The sequence below is a fragment of the Nerophis lumbriciformis genome, linkage group LG35, assembly GCF_033978685.3.
Source record: "Nerophis lumbriciformis linkage group LG35, RoL_Nlum_v2.1, whole genome shotgun sequence".
NCBI classification, from domain to species: domain Eukaryota; kingdom Metazoa; phylum Chordata; class Actinopteri; order Syngnathiformes; family Syngnathidae; genus Nerophis; species Nerophis lumbriciformis.
The window spans coordinates 17,796,332-17,810,514 of NC_084582.2; the positions used below are offsets into that span (position 1 = coordinate 17,796,332).

At 40.6% G+C, this 14,183-nt stretch overlaps 1 protein-coding gene across 3 annotated transcripts in view; it reads left to right on the forward strand.

Annotated features, from left to right (window-relative positions):
* The first annotated feature begins 394 nt into the window (after positions 1–394).
* Positions 395–14,183, forward strand: part of arhgef9a (Cdc42 guanine nucleotide exchange factor (GEF) 9a) — a 69,886-nt gene continuing 56,097 nt past the window's right edge. Inside the window, exons 1-5 of one of the 3 annotated variants that reach the window (XM_061927824.2) lie at positions 395–616; positions 1,284–2,965; positions 5,093–5,431; positions 6,180–6,306; positions 6,389–6,483. In XM_061927824.2, the coding sequence (XP_061783808.2) occupies positions 1,358–2,965; positions 5,093–5,431; positions 6,180–6,306; positions 6,389–6,483 (2,169 nt within the window). In that variant the 5' untranslated portion in view covers positions 395–616; positions 1,284–1,357. The remainder of the gene's footprint in view (positions 617–1,283; positions 2,966–5,092; positions 5,432–6,179; positions 6,307–6,388; positions 6,484–14,183) is intronic. The other 2 variants (XM_061927825.2, XM_061927826.2) reach the window with 2 other exon arrangements.

Consider the following 14,183-nt stretch of genomic DNA (forward strand, 5'->3'; position numbering starts at 1 on the left):
AAAAATATATTTTCATTACCTCATTGAAAGAAACAGTACTAAAAAAAATACAAAAGCAATAATGCACATTATGTTAGATGGATGCCTTTATTTTTATGAATTTATTTATCCATCCATTCGTTATTCTACCGCTTGTCCCTTTCGGTGCTGGCCAAAAATGGCACCTGGCCAGGTCAAATGTATCCTAAATCAAAACTTTTAGATTTGACACTCTCGTTTGGATCTCATTAGACTGTGTCAGTGTACCTAATGTTTTGGCCAGTGAATGTAGTTCTGTTGACACTGTGTAACGTAGCGGCGTGTACGCTCGCGCTCACGTGCGCGCATGCACAGACCTCCAATCAGCGCGTGGGCGCGCGCGCGCGTGCTCGCAGGCCAAGAGTTCACCGGTGTGTGGCTAACTGACGGACTGTACTTCGGTCACTGCAGCGGCTGAGCTTTGGGGGTGTAAACCGAGCCGGACAGGATCTTGTGGGGAGTCGCCGCCCGCCACTAAAGTGCTGCGTCGCCCATGGATGTACGCTAAACCACTGAAAGTCTGCCGGATAAAGTTTAAGCCGAGTTCTTGTTGACTGAGGACACTGGCGACGATGTCATCTTTACCAACGCCTGGGCAGTAAGTAAACGACACGTTATTTTTCACTTCTACATTGTGTATGTTCTTTTTCAGGCGGCATTGTTAAGTTTATTGCTAAACATTAAGAACCTGCGTTTACAAGTAGACGCCCATTGTCTGCACTTATCTGTGGAGTCTTTCAAAGTGTCTGACCAGTAGCTCATGTACTGTAGCGTAAATGGCATGTTTGTTATTTGTGAGTGTATAAATTGTCATTAATTTGTAGGAGTACATTCATATAAAAACACATTTTGACTCACGCTAAATGCTTCTATGCTGATGATTAAATCAAGTTAATTAAGACACTCACTTAAAATGCCATCTTAATTGAAACACATCCTCGGACTGCCACACACAAGATGCCTCTGCCTATATTACATACATAATTGAAAGGATTATGTTATAGGGATGATTAAATATGCCACAGCATTTGCCTGGCATCTGGTTTTGAAGGCGCTTATATGATGACGTCACAGCCTGCTTGATATAACAAGACATCTCTGAAGAGTGTTTCCATGACAACACTGCCTCCTGGATTAAATGGCGGTTTAAAGGGGGTCTGTGTTGCAAGTAATTACTGGATAATATGGGTCAACTAAGAGGGAAGGGATGTGACGAGTGTTTGTTGACTCATTGTAGAAAAACTGTATTTATCTTAATTGTGTAGGTGTTGATGAGAGTGGGAGGACCAAGTCATGATGGCCATTGGAGCGGATAGCTGACACCGTGGAATGAGAGAGGATGGAGAATATAGACAATCCTGTCCCTGAGAGTAACAACCCAAATGGGTTTTTCAACCGAGTATTTAATGTTTCTCTGGATGTGGAGAATGAGACTGGCAGTGTTTATATTCAGGAGACTGGGTCAGGGCCTGAAGAGATGCAGGGTGAGACCCGGCCTGCGTCTTTTCAGACCCCTGTCAAGGACAGACAGGAGGTCAACCGAAGACCTCGCGCCACTGGGGGCATCTGGAAGATCTTGAACCGGAAAAGAGCTGTGTCAGAGCTGGAACGAAGACCCCACTCCATGATCCTCCTCGGGGAGGCTTCCATCCCCAAACTGACTTTTGCTGATAAAGTTCGCTCCTTTAAAAAACTTAAATCCCCTTCTGTGTTCAGGGGGAAGGCTGGGAAATTGTCTAGTGCCAAACTCAGCAGCTCTTTGGTGGATGAGGACTCTTTCTGCCGAGATTTTGGTACGCCACAGCAATCCACCAGGGGCACACTTAGGCACCGTGGCAAGAGGCATTCATATGCTGGTTACACAGGAGAGTTTGACTGTTCTTTCGAAGACATTGACCTCACAGCTCCGATGGATGACCATCAGCCCACTGTGGTACCAGAGACTACAGCTCAGAATGGGTGTAAACCATCAGAAAGAGTTTCATACTCAAAAAGAAGCCACAACAATTCAACTAGCTATAACAAAACAAATGCAGTCATTTGTGAGGAGCCGAGTATTAAGACTAGCAAAAGTACCCACCACGGTGCAGGAAGGCGACAAAAAGATGTGTGGAGTTACCTGAGGAGGATCTCTCTTTTGGGGAAGGCCAATCCTGTCTATTCGGAGAGGAGCTTTGATTCGGAGCTCCACTCTCTAGATAAAACTATTGACTCAGACTATGGTTCTGTAGACTTTGAGAATGTCAAAGACTATCAAGCACTGCCCCCAAAACATTCGGACATTAAGGGCCATTTTGGTGGACTGTTAAAATTTTTTAACAATGTAGCAGAAACTGCCCGAAAGTGGCGGACACCATCCCGCTCGTTCTCACCCCCAGAGGAAGAGAAAACTCCAGATAACGCCCCACAGGATCCTCAGCGCACAGTACACAAAGTTCACAGTGTGTCCCTAACACTCCACAGCGAATCCCATTCAAAATGTCAGAATGCCCCATCTTCACCATTGACCACTAAATCCTCACACTCCAGTTGCTTCGACTGCGAAGCCCCAGCATCTGTGACAGGTAACAGATCTCCGAAAGTTGTCTTAAAAGCTTTCAGGGCATGTTCTGTGTCCGGAAGCGTCAATGGCTTTCAAACTTCAAAGTGTAAAGGCAAACATATAGACATAACAAACCACAGCTCCACAACTACAATAGATAAGCATATCCTTCATGCAGTTATGAGTATTGAAACGGAAAAAGGTGCTGGGAATGAAAGGAATCCATTAAACTGCTTGCACCAGGGACAAAAGGTAAAGGAAGACAAAGGAAATGAAGAGGATTCCAAGGAGGCTGCTCTTGATTCCCACCAAATACAGGAAGGGAATATCCACGCACCAAAAGATTGTAAAGAGAGCACACCTGATGGTGTTCCATCCTCTGATTCCACAGAAGAGATATTTAAGGTATGTAATATCAATGTACTATGTTCATTGCCACATTTACTAAACTTTTGAGGAGGTCAGTAACAGAACGTTTCATTGTGATGCCATAACCTCATTCTATCGCAGGCTTTTTTTTCCTCATCATTAACACCGCCAGTGGCATGCATCATGCAAATACTATGTCTGTGTGGTTCATGTAACACTTTAAATCAGAGACATTCTTTTTTCCACCAGCAACAACATAATAGACATAGCATCAAAGCTTTTAGTCATTTCTCCATGATTTCAGTACAAGTAGGTGTGGTTCATTTACTGTGGGAAAAAAGCATTTAACAACTTAAACAGCCACAACTTGAGTTATTTAGTTGTCACTTAGCCCCATCTGTTGGAGCGAGGCGGTAGTAGCTACAATGGTGTACAACTTTAAGCCAGAGATGTTTGCCAGCCTCATGTAGAATGCAAGGACAGACTTTTTCCCATGAAGCTTGTGACTGCGCCCAGAGCATGGTGATGCCTTTGCTTCATGGCAGAAACCCTTTCTTTTTTTTACTCCAGTGAAGGTATTAGTCATGTCCCTGCCAGTCACACTGAGTCAGGACACGTTAGCCCAACTCTTGTTGACAAAATGAGATATGACATCTCAATACTCAGCACACTTTCATAAGGGCTGTTAATGCGAGCGTGGTGTTAAAAACTGTTTTGGAAAGTGCACACCAATGATAGTTAAGTTGACATATGCTGCCATTAAAATATATATTTGTTTTCCTTGGGAGAATTTGCAAGTGTATTTTTCTCTTGTATGACATGTTTTAAAAGGCATTTCCACCTATTGTGTTTGCTCCTGTTCTCACATTACATTAGTAAATATGAGCTTGTGTCAAATTGAAGCGATCAAATCAAATTGGATGCTTTCACATCCTCAAACAGGTAATGTACTCATTTGCTATAATGTTAGATACACCTGCGATCAAATAATAATACAATAAATATTCCATAATTCCGTGTGGCTCATAGAGGATGCCAAACAGACCGGAAGTACATTACAATATGGTTCTGAGGGCTAAATTGATGGAATAGTGTCAATGAATACAGTACCTATGCCCTCATCCTGATACTCACTAACTGTAATGTTGTAATTAATGGTTTATTCAACACCTGACAATGGCGAAGTCTTGTGAAAATCGGAATTCATATTTTTTGTTTAAAGCCGCTAACTACTGTATATTTCAGTGACTATTGGGAAAACACAGCTAATAATGGCCTAATACTTCTGCAAGGCACTGTATACTAGGGTTTCAGCTATCAATTATTTAACTTATCGAGTCATCTGTCAATTTGTTTGTTTAATTAATCGAGTCATTGGATAAAACACACTTTTAACAAATATAACAACAAAAACTCCGCTGTTCTGACGCCACACATGATGGCACCTCCACTACTGCGGAAACTATGTTTGTGTACTTTAGATTTCAGCCGCTCCATGTGGTCCAGATTTGGTCAATTTTTATTAGTTACACTCATTAAAAGATTAATCAAATAGCATAGTATAAATCAATGCTTTTTTAATTGTATGAATCAATTTGTCATTGCAGCCCTTCTGCATGCTGTTAAATAATCCCGTCAAGGATAATAAACAATGCTTTTTTGATTGACACTGTCAGAGAGCTGTTGTGAAAAATAATGTTATTGTTAAACTAGAACAAAAAACACCCACATGATGTACATTATGTGGTATTTATATGTAATGTAAAGAGTTGGGCTTGAGTGTCTTTGTCTGCCATTGTGTTTTATTACAATTGTATACTTATATTTATTGTAAATATATAATTCTTGAAATAATGAAAAACACATTTTCTTCAATATTTTCTACCATGTAAAATAAAGTTTGATTAAATGATAATTGATACTGATTGATAATCAATACTAATCTCCCCCATACTTTGAATGAACAATTGAGTGAAACGCTTATTTCTAAAACACATTGTTAAAACAATACCTCTCAGTATCAATCAAAGCCAAGTATACTCTTAGAATGCTGTAGTTCTCATACGATTTCAGGTACATTTGTACCTATTATTGTGTCCATTGAGTGTTTATTATTGTGCCTTGTGTCCGGGCCAAGCCTTTGAGAATGTTTGCCAATCCCAGCTGTGTGAGCAGATTGCAAACCAGACAGGCAGCAGTGTAAGACTGCCAGGCCCAGCATTGCCCCTCTCTAGCACAGAGAAGACCTCTGTGCCCCAGAAGCTACTGCGCCCTCGTCCCCGGCCGGCATCAGCTGTATTGGATCTGCAGAGACCAAACCCAGACCAAGATCTCCACAACCATTATAGTGAGTTTGGCTCACTATACCGACGGAAGCACAGACCTAATCCCACCATGCAACACTCACCGGGGCTTAGATGGATGACCGCTCGTCCCAGGCCTTGCTCTGTCATTGAAACCAGTGTTTGTAGAGAGATGCAGTCCACGGAGCTGCACCACAGAGTAAGACGTCAAATTCATAATTTGTGCATATATTAACTACATTAGATAAGAATATTGAAAAATCTGCTATTAGTGGGCCTGTACATACAGCTCTCTACACATTATAATACGGTAAATATAGCAAACGTCCTGTATACTGGAGATGCTTCTGAAAATTTCAAACGGTGGTCTGAGTCCCACTTATCGTTGCCACCACCTTACTGATAAATATAGCACAAGGCCATAATGAATCAAACACTACAGACGCTGAAGGGCAGCCCGTTACTAACCCAGTATTTATACACTGCTCACTGTTAGCTGCAACAATGCAAGCATGCTCTGCCCCATTTATAAATACAGGGCTATATTTCTGGATTCCGCTTTTTCACCGGCTCACATTCCCCGTCTTTTTCCTGTCTCTTTGTGGCCTCTCCTTTCCTCTCTGTTTTTTAGTATGTCCAATTCTCTGCCGTGTCACTACCATAAGCTCTACTTTTCATTGGTCTCACTCAAAGTAAGTTTGTTTGAACCTTAAAGGCTGGTTGCCTCTCACAGTTTTTCAGCAGGGACTACAACACTAACCAATACACAACATTTAGCAGATGAGAAATAGATTTGACTTGACTTCACAGAAACAGCAGTAAGGCAGAGTTTTAGGTCAACAGGCTATTGTGCATGTGTCAACATATATATGCGCTGCATCATATATTTTATATATGAAATGTAGGATATGACCTACTGTAACTCTAACTGACTGAGTATATTCTAGGCCTTGTCTCGCCCTCCGGGGGTGTCTCCATCAGAGCCCCCACTGAGAGTTTCTCTGCAGCGGTGCCACTCCCTACCTTTGGCCCCCAGCACCCTCACTACCTTGGCTCTACTCCTGCCTCATTCAGGTATCACATCAGACAACTGTGTTAAATTGAATTACATTATTTGTTGCCAACTTACCTGTTTGCGCCTTTCCATTACATGTAGGTCAGTCATCATCAGTGCGCCTGCGATCTGGAGGGGGCAGCTGCAGAAGGAAGAGACTGCTACGACCTGGGTCAGAACCACTGCAAGTCAACATTGTAAGTGAAACACACCATTAAGCACACTGCTTTACTGTCTCTTTAACTGAGTGTTAAAGAAAAACAGCACTATAGAATGTGTTAGAGGTGAGGGGGTTCTAGTCATACTTGCCAACCTTGAGACCTCCGAATTCGAGAGATTGGGGGGTTCGGGGGTTCGGGAGTTCGGGGGGGGGGGTTTGGTGGTAGCGGAGGTGTATATTGTAGCCCAGAAGAGTTAGGGCTGCAAGGGATTCTGGGTATTTATTCTGTTGTGTTTATGTTGTGTTACGGTGCAAATGTTCTCCCGAAATGTGTTTGTCATTGTTGTTTGGTGTGGGTTCACAGTGTGGCGCATATTTGTAACAGTGTTAAAGTTGTTTATATACGGCCACCCTCAGTGTGACCTGTATGGCTGTTGATCAAGTATGTCTTGCAGTCACTTACGTGTGTCTGCAGAAGCCGCATACAACATGTGACTGGGCCGGCACGCTGTTTGTATGGTGAAAAAGCGGACGTGACGACAGGTTGTAGAGGACGCTAAAGGCAGTGGCATCACGGCATGCCCTTAATATTTTTGTCCGGGTGAAAATCGGGAGAAATTCGGGAGAATGGTTGCCCCGGGAGATTTTCGGGAGGAGCACTGAAATTCGTGAGTCTCCCGGAAAAATCGGGAGAGTTGGCAAGTATGGTTCTAGTATGTATTACTAACATTAAACATTTCATCTTGAATCTACTGACTGATGAATGCAGGTTAATGCACTGTATGATCATCATGATTTGTAAAAGAGCATCATGGATGTTTAGTGGGATGTTTCACTCATGACTTACACAGATGGTTTATTTGTTCAGTATCGCTGAAGAATCAGGATAGGTATCTTTCACATTTGAACCAATACACTACCAATTCCCAGTGCGTGGAAATTGATATCGGTACTCAAAGGTACTTTGGTACTTTTTTGTGTTTTCATGTGTTAATAAATGTTATTTTCTTTAATAATTAAATCTCATGTTTTATTTAACTACTAACGGGAATTACATAATCCAAATTGTGCTGTCCAGTTGTTATATCTTGAATTGTTTATTTGCAAGTATTTTACCGTAGATTGTGCATGCAGTGTCAATTCCAAGATGTACGATGGCAATGTTTAGGCTACGGTGTGTTTTCTATCCAGGAAGTAGTCTTTGCAATTAGGTTGAATGCACCAGGCTAGTCTTTTGTTGCACCCCACAAAGTGTGTATACTGTAAGTGTTATAATTTTTACATACCAGCTGTTTGATTGTAACATGCATCTTAGTTGTAGTTTTGATTACCAAATTTGGAGGTGTTTAAATGGACACGTTAAATCGCTAATACTAATCAGTAGCATGCATATGGTACAGCCAATGTAAATTAGCATCAAGTTAGTGCATTTGGAAAAGTGGGGCCTTACTGTATGTAAATCAAAAAGGTGGGTCTTAAGGCCGCTCTGAAAAACAAAAACGTTCTACGCAGCCCTGAGGTCCTTCGGCAAGCTGTTCCATAAACAGGGGCCATAATAGTGGAAAGAGGCCATCCCGTGATTTTTTGTCCTGACTTTTGGAATAATTAGGAGATGAGTGCCGGAGGTTCTCAGGGCCCGCAAAGGTTCATAGGGTAAAAGCAAATCTGAAAGAGAAAAAGGCCCAATACCATAAAAACATTTATAAACCATAAGAGGAACTTTAAAATCGATCCTGAAACACACAGGGAGCCAATACAGAGATTTTAAAACTGGTGTAAAGTGAGCCCGCCTTCTGGTCTTCGTCAGGACACATGCCGCTGAATTTTGGAAAAATTGTAAAGGTGCAACAAAAGTATCGTAATATGGTACTTATTTATTTTTTGTATTTAATCTATATCCGGTAGTACCGACGGAATTTGGTTGGTAACTATAAAAGTGCCTAATTTGGTACCGATCCTGACTGAAGAGTGCATGTTCTGGAAATTGTTGTGTTTAAAATCTTTTGTATATTGTACGATACAGTATTTTGCACTCAATGGGGACATTTTTCTTGAGGGATTACAAACCCCGTTTCCATATGAGTTGGGAAATTGTGTTAGATGTAAATATAAACGGAATACAATGATTTGCAAATCGTTTTCAACCCATATTCAGTTGAATATGCTACAAAGACAACATATTTGACGTTCAAACTGATAAACATTTTTTTTTTTGCAAATAATCATTAACTTTAGAATTTGATGCCAGCAACATGTGACAAATAAGTTGGGATAGGTGGCAATAAATACTGATAAAGTTGAGGAATGCTCATCAAACACTTATTTGGAACATCCCACAGGCAAATTGGGAACAGGTGGGTGCCATGATTGGGTATAAAAGTAGATTCCATGAAATGCTCAGTCATTCACAAACAAGGATGGGGTGAGGGTCACCACTTTGTCAACAAATGTGTGAGCAAATTGTTGAACAGTTTAAGAAAAACCTTCTTCAACCAGCTATTGCAAGGAATTTAGGGATTTCACCATCTACGGTCCGTAATATCATCAAAGGGTTCAGAGAATCTGGAGAAATCACTGCACGTAAGCAGCTAAGCCTGTGACCTTTGATCCCTCAGGCTGTACTTCATCAACAAGCAACAGCAGTGTGTAAAGGATATCGCCACATGGGCTTAGGAACACTTCAGAAACCCACTGTCAGTAACTACAGTTGGTTGCTACATCTGTAAGTGCAATTTAAAACTCTCCTATGCAAGGCAAAAACCGTTTATCAACAACACCCAGAAACGCCATCGGCTTCGCTGGGCCAGAGCTCATCTAAGATGGGCTTATACAAAGTGGAAAAGTGTTCTGTGGTCTGACGAGTCCACATTTCAAATTGTTTTTGGAAACTGTGGACGTCGTGTCCTCCGGACCAAAGACGAAAAGAACCATCCAGATTGTTATAGGCGCAAAGTTGAAAAGCCAGCATCTGTGATGGTATGGGGGTGTATTAGTGCCCAAGACATGGGTAACTTACACATCTGTGAAGGCGCCATTAAGGCTGAAAGGTACATACATGTTTTGGAGCAACATATGTTGCCATGCAAGCAACGTTACCACGGACAACCCTGCTTATTTCAGCAAGACAATGCCAAGCCACGTGGTACATCAACGTGGTTTCATAGTAAAGGAGTGTGGGTACTAGACTGGCCTGCCTGTAGTCCAGACCTGTCTACCATTGAAAATGTGTGGCGCATTATGAAGCCTAAAATACCATAACGGAGACCCCGGACTGTTGAACAACTTAAGCTGTACATCAAGCAAGAATGGGAAAGAATTCCACCTGAGAAGCTTAAAAAATGTGTCTCCTCAGTTCCCAATCATTTACTGAGTGTTGTTAAAAGGAAAGGCCATGTAACACAGTGGTGAACATGCCCTTTCCCAACTACTTTGGCACGTGTTGCAGCCATGAAATTCTAAGTAAATTATTATTTGCAAAAAATAAATAAAGTTTATGAGTTTGAACATCAAATATCTTGTCTTTGTAGTGCATTCAATTGAATATGGGTTGAAAAGGATTTGCAAATCCTTGTATTCCGTTTATATTTACATCTAACACAATTTCCCAACTCATATGGAAACGGGGTTTGTACATTGATCATTTGATGTTAGCTACACTGAAATTATGTTCTCTCTTGGGTTTTCGCTCTGACATTTGAACATGAGTTTCTCCAAAACTGTGATACATTAATTTGGTCTTTAGTGAGTATAATAGTGTTTGCAAACCATTGCACATTGTTGCCATGACACTGGCTGTCTCCTGTTCATTTTCTTGCTTCTATCTTTAGGTAGCCTTTTTAAGCGAGAGCTAAAAGGAGTCTCTGTGTGGGTGAGAGAGAGAATAGGGGGTGGAAGAGAAAAAGAGAGGCAACGAGACATGCTTCCATTTTAGTGTGCACGTTTGTGTTGTAGCTTCCCCTAGAGTAGGGACATGCAGTTCTGCAAATGTCTTTAAACGGTGAGACACTAATATGATTTTGTTAAAAAATTGTACACATTTTACTAGACGTAATGCAGAATATGTGGATAGTAGCTTCAACAAAGGATTTTAAGGTACACTGCAGTGTGTGTTACAGTTTCTATTTGGATGACTACTTCAGCCTGGAGGCCTCAGGCAAAAAGAAAGCATTCTCACTGCAGTGGATTAACTGCTAATGCTGACGCCTCTCTTCTTCATTTTATTTAAATGGATTTCTCCTCCAGTCACTGCCCCCTCTCCTTTCTTTTTCTCTCCTCTCTTTTGCTCATGTTTCTTCAGTTGAGGGGACAGTTTGCTGTGGTTTGGTACTGATGCTCTGATAGAATCTCCATTGCCAACTTGTCAGAAAGAGAGACTTATTAAGGTCTTAATGCAGATTAAAACTTAAATCGGAAATCTCACACGATTCAGTGTAAGACCAACCTGGGTATGTGTGGTCATAATCATATTATGCAACCATTTCTATTAATTATGAATCCATTACTCAGTAGGCATGGGTTAGTTGGGGTGAAGAGTAGACCTGTCATGGAAAGTGTTACTTGTGCATGCAATTTTCGACGCATGTGCCTCATTCTTTGTATTTTCCTATTTTAATTATGTTAGATCTGTGTTGTTGTTGTTGTTGGGGACAAGTGTTGTAAATTAGCTTTGGCTACAAACACTATGATGTATACATTGGATGACTGTTTCAGATATCTATGTTTCTGTATCTGTCCCTATTTCAAATAAACCGAAATAAAAACCGAAATAATATGGTAATTTACTAATTCCTGTACTTAAATTATGGTGTTACAGCCTTAAGTATACTCTATCGTAATAATGTATGTGTTATATACATTGATTATATAAGTCATTTTATTGACAACGTTCAGATGACTAAATTGTTGTGTTGTCTTTGGCAAATATTCAATACCGGTAAATGTATATTCTTGAAGAATAGGATATCCTCTGTTCCACTGCAAGCATCAACACTTTGAGCCACAGGTGACCTAAAATCCATCATTGGTGTTCATTCAGCACCACTACGCTGGCAAGGTGCAAATTTACTGTGGAAACTAAAAAAAACTTTGAATATTAGGCAAAGGTTCGTTTATTCCTGCAATTAGATTTACAATGTTGAGGTGGCGACTTGTCCAGGGTGTACCCTGCCTTCCGCCCGATTGTAGCTGAGATAGGCTCCAGCGCCCCCTGCAACCCCGAAGGGAATAAGCGGTAGAAAATGGATGGATGGATGGATGTAAAACTAATATATGGTATAGGCTAAAAACAAGCAAATCAGGATATTTCAAGTCTTCTTATATATAATTTTGATAATTGTGGCTTACATTCTATGAAAACCTTAAATTGAAATCAAAATATTAGTTTTTTTAATACAGTAAGGCTGGGTAATTAAGAGTATAACAAATAAAAGCTTGACATATCTCACTTTGCATGTAATGAGTTTATATCACATATCAGTTTCACATTTATTGCTGGCATGAATGAACTTTTGCCTGATTATTCTATTTTTTTTGTTTCACCTATATATGCACTGTGACTTCCTCCAGCCACCAGCTGTAACAGTTCTGATAAAGTGCTGCTGATGGAATCTAAGCAGGTGGTTGTGTCACAGCTTCCCGGGGCTGTTTCTCCTACCAAATGGGTTTGTGCTTGTCAGGTGTGTTCATGTGGGTTATTGTTGGTGCATGCATAAGTGGTAATGGTGTGTAAGTGTGTGCGTGTGTGTGTGTGCGTGTATGTGTGTGTGTGCAAGTGTGTTTGGGACGCACAGAAGCTCTGGGCCTTTTTCTTATGTAACTGTTGAGAGAGTTTCCTTTGCTCCCTATAAAAGCTATTCCCGCTTTTATTTAATATGGCTGCATGTTCCCAGGGACTGCGTGGTAACTCTCTGATCTGACTCACTGAAATAGTCAGCTTTACTGTAACTCTTGTTGTAATTATTTTCTATACCTTTTTCAGATTGTCTATGTCTCTGTCTATGTCCCTAGTTTTGTGTTTATGCTTTGTTGTAGCACGTACTGTATTTTGTATTTCCACAGGGCTATGTTGATGTCATATTAGGACATGTTAGTGTGGACGGTCTGATGAATGCGTTATGTAATATTTTTCTTTTGAGACAGCTTTAAGCTAGGCATTCTTGTCCAATGTCAACTGTATTGCAGTAATTTTAATGATTCTACAGATAACCCCATTGCTGTACCGATACTTCATAGATACTGGCATATACAGTGGTCCCTCGCTACATTGCACTTCAAATATCGTGACGTTATTACATTGCAGATTTTTTTACAGCACATTCTACATGTTTTTAGCCTAAATTAAGTGTTACATTAAGTTTTGTTTTTGTATTATGTATATTTTAGTGCAGTATTTGTCCTTTTTGTTATTATTATGCTGTGGCGATCAATAAAGATATTTACTAAGCGGGACACCCGTTTCCATGTAAAGGGCGAATACTGCTAACACCAAGGGGCTAACAATAGGGGGCTAAACATGGCGCTATCTTCAGCACGTCAATCTCAAGTTGACCAAATTTTGGCAGAACACATTTTTATATACTTCATTTTTAACACTCATCAATAACACATCTGTACATTGGTGAGACTTTGACCAGAGTAATGTCAAAATACTACAGCAGGATGTAGCATTGGAGTCAGTGCAGCACTTCAGGCTAACAAGACCGCTTGCTATAAACTATCAGCACATATCCGGCCAAAGTAGAGATTAACTGTTTTATTGCACTTCATCTTCGACATCAATAACACAGCTTTGTCTTAAGCGATAACGCATAGAATACTAACATTGCCGTTAACAATGGTAGCTGTGACTGTCAAGTTGACCCAAGTTTTTGCAGAACAACTTGCACCTGTGTTTCAGCACATGGCAGCCCAGTTTGACTTCGGAGGAATTACCCAGAATGTGACAAAATAATTAAGGACTGGACTCATCTTTTTCAATCAGGAGGCCACAATACTTATCTACCCCTGGTTTCAACACTGTAAGAACAGTTTGTGGAAGGGCCTTTTCTGTTCCAGCATGACTCTGATCCAGTGTACAAAGCAAGGTCCATAAGAACATGCTTTAACTTCAACACAATTAAAACACCTTTGGGATGAATGAGAGCAGGCATTGTGAGCCAGGCTCAGTAACTACTGACCTTACACATGTTATCCTGCATTAATGAATGACAATTCAAATGACTTATTCCTATGTATGGTTAAAAGACTTCCAAGAAGAGGGGTGTAATGGTGACAAGTGTGGTTCTCGTGCTACATTCCCTCACGTAATTGTTACTACAGAAAAGTGATGCTAATGATAGAGAGGAGTTTGTGACACATGTCATGTTAAGTGGATATGCAAAATACATTAATAATGTTTTCAGCTGGAAACTTGTCATTTTATTGACTGTGCACAAAGTATTTGATACTTGACATTTTGGATGCTGCCTCAGCTTTCTCTCTGGTCACCCGCAGGCCAAACCCCTACACACTGGAACTTCAATAACCTTACTGACAGCCTGCCATATGAACTTAAACCATGAAGTAAGCTAATTGAGGAACACAATTAGCAGTAAATACAACATAATTATGACTGATACATTTTTTAACATAACTAAATCCTTCTATAATTAAAATAATTTTGTCTCATTTTGCTTTGAAATATTTGCTATTGCTCAGCTAGCTCAGGGTGCCATACAGTGTGACAAAAATGCTGATCTG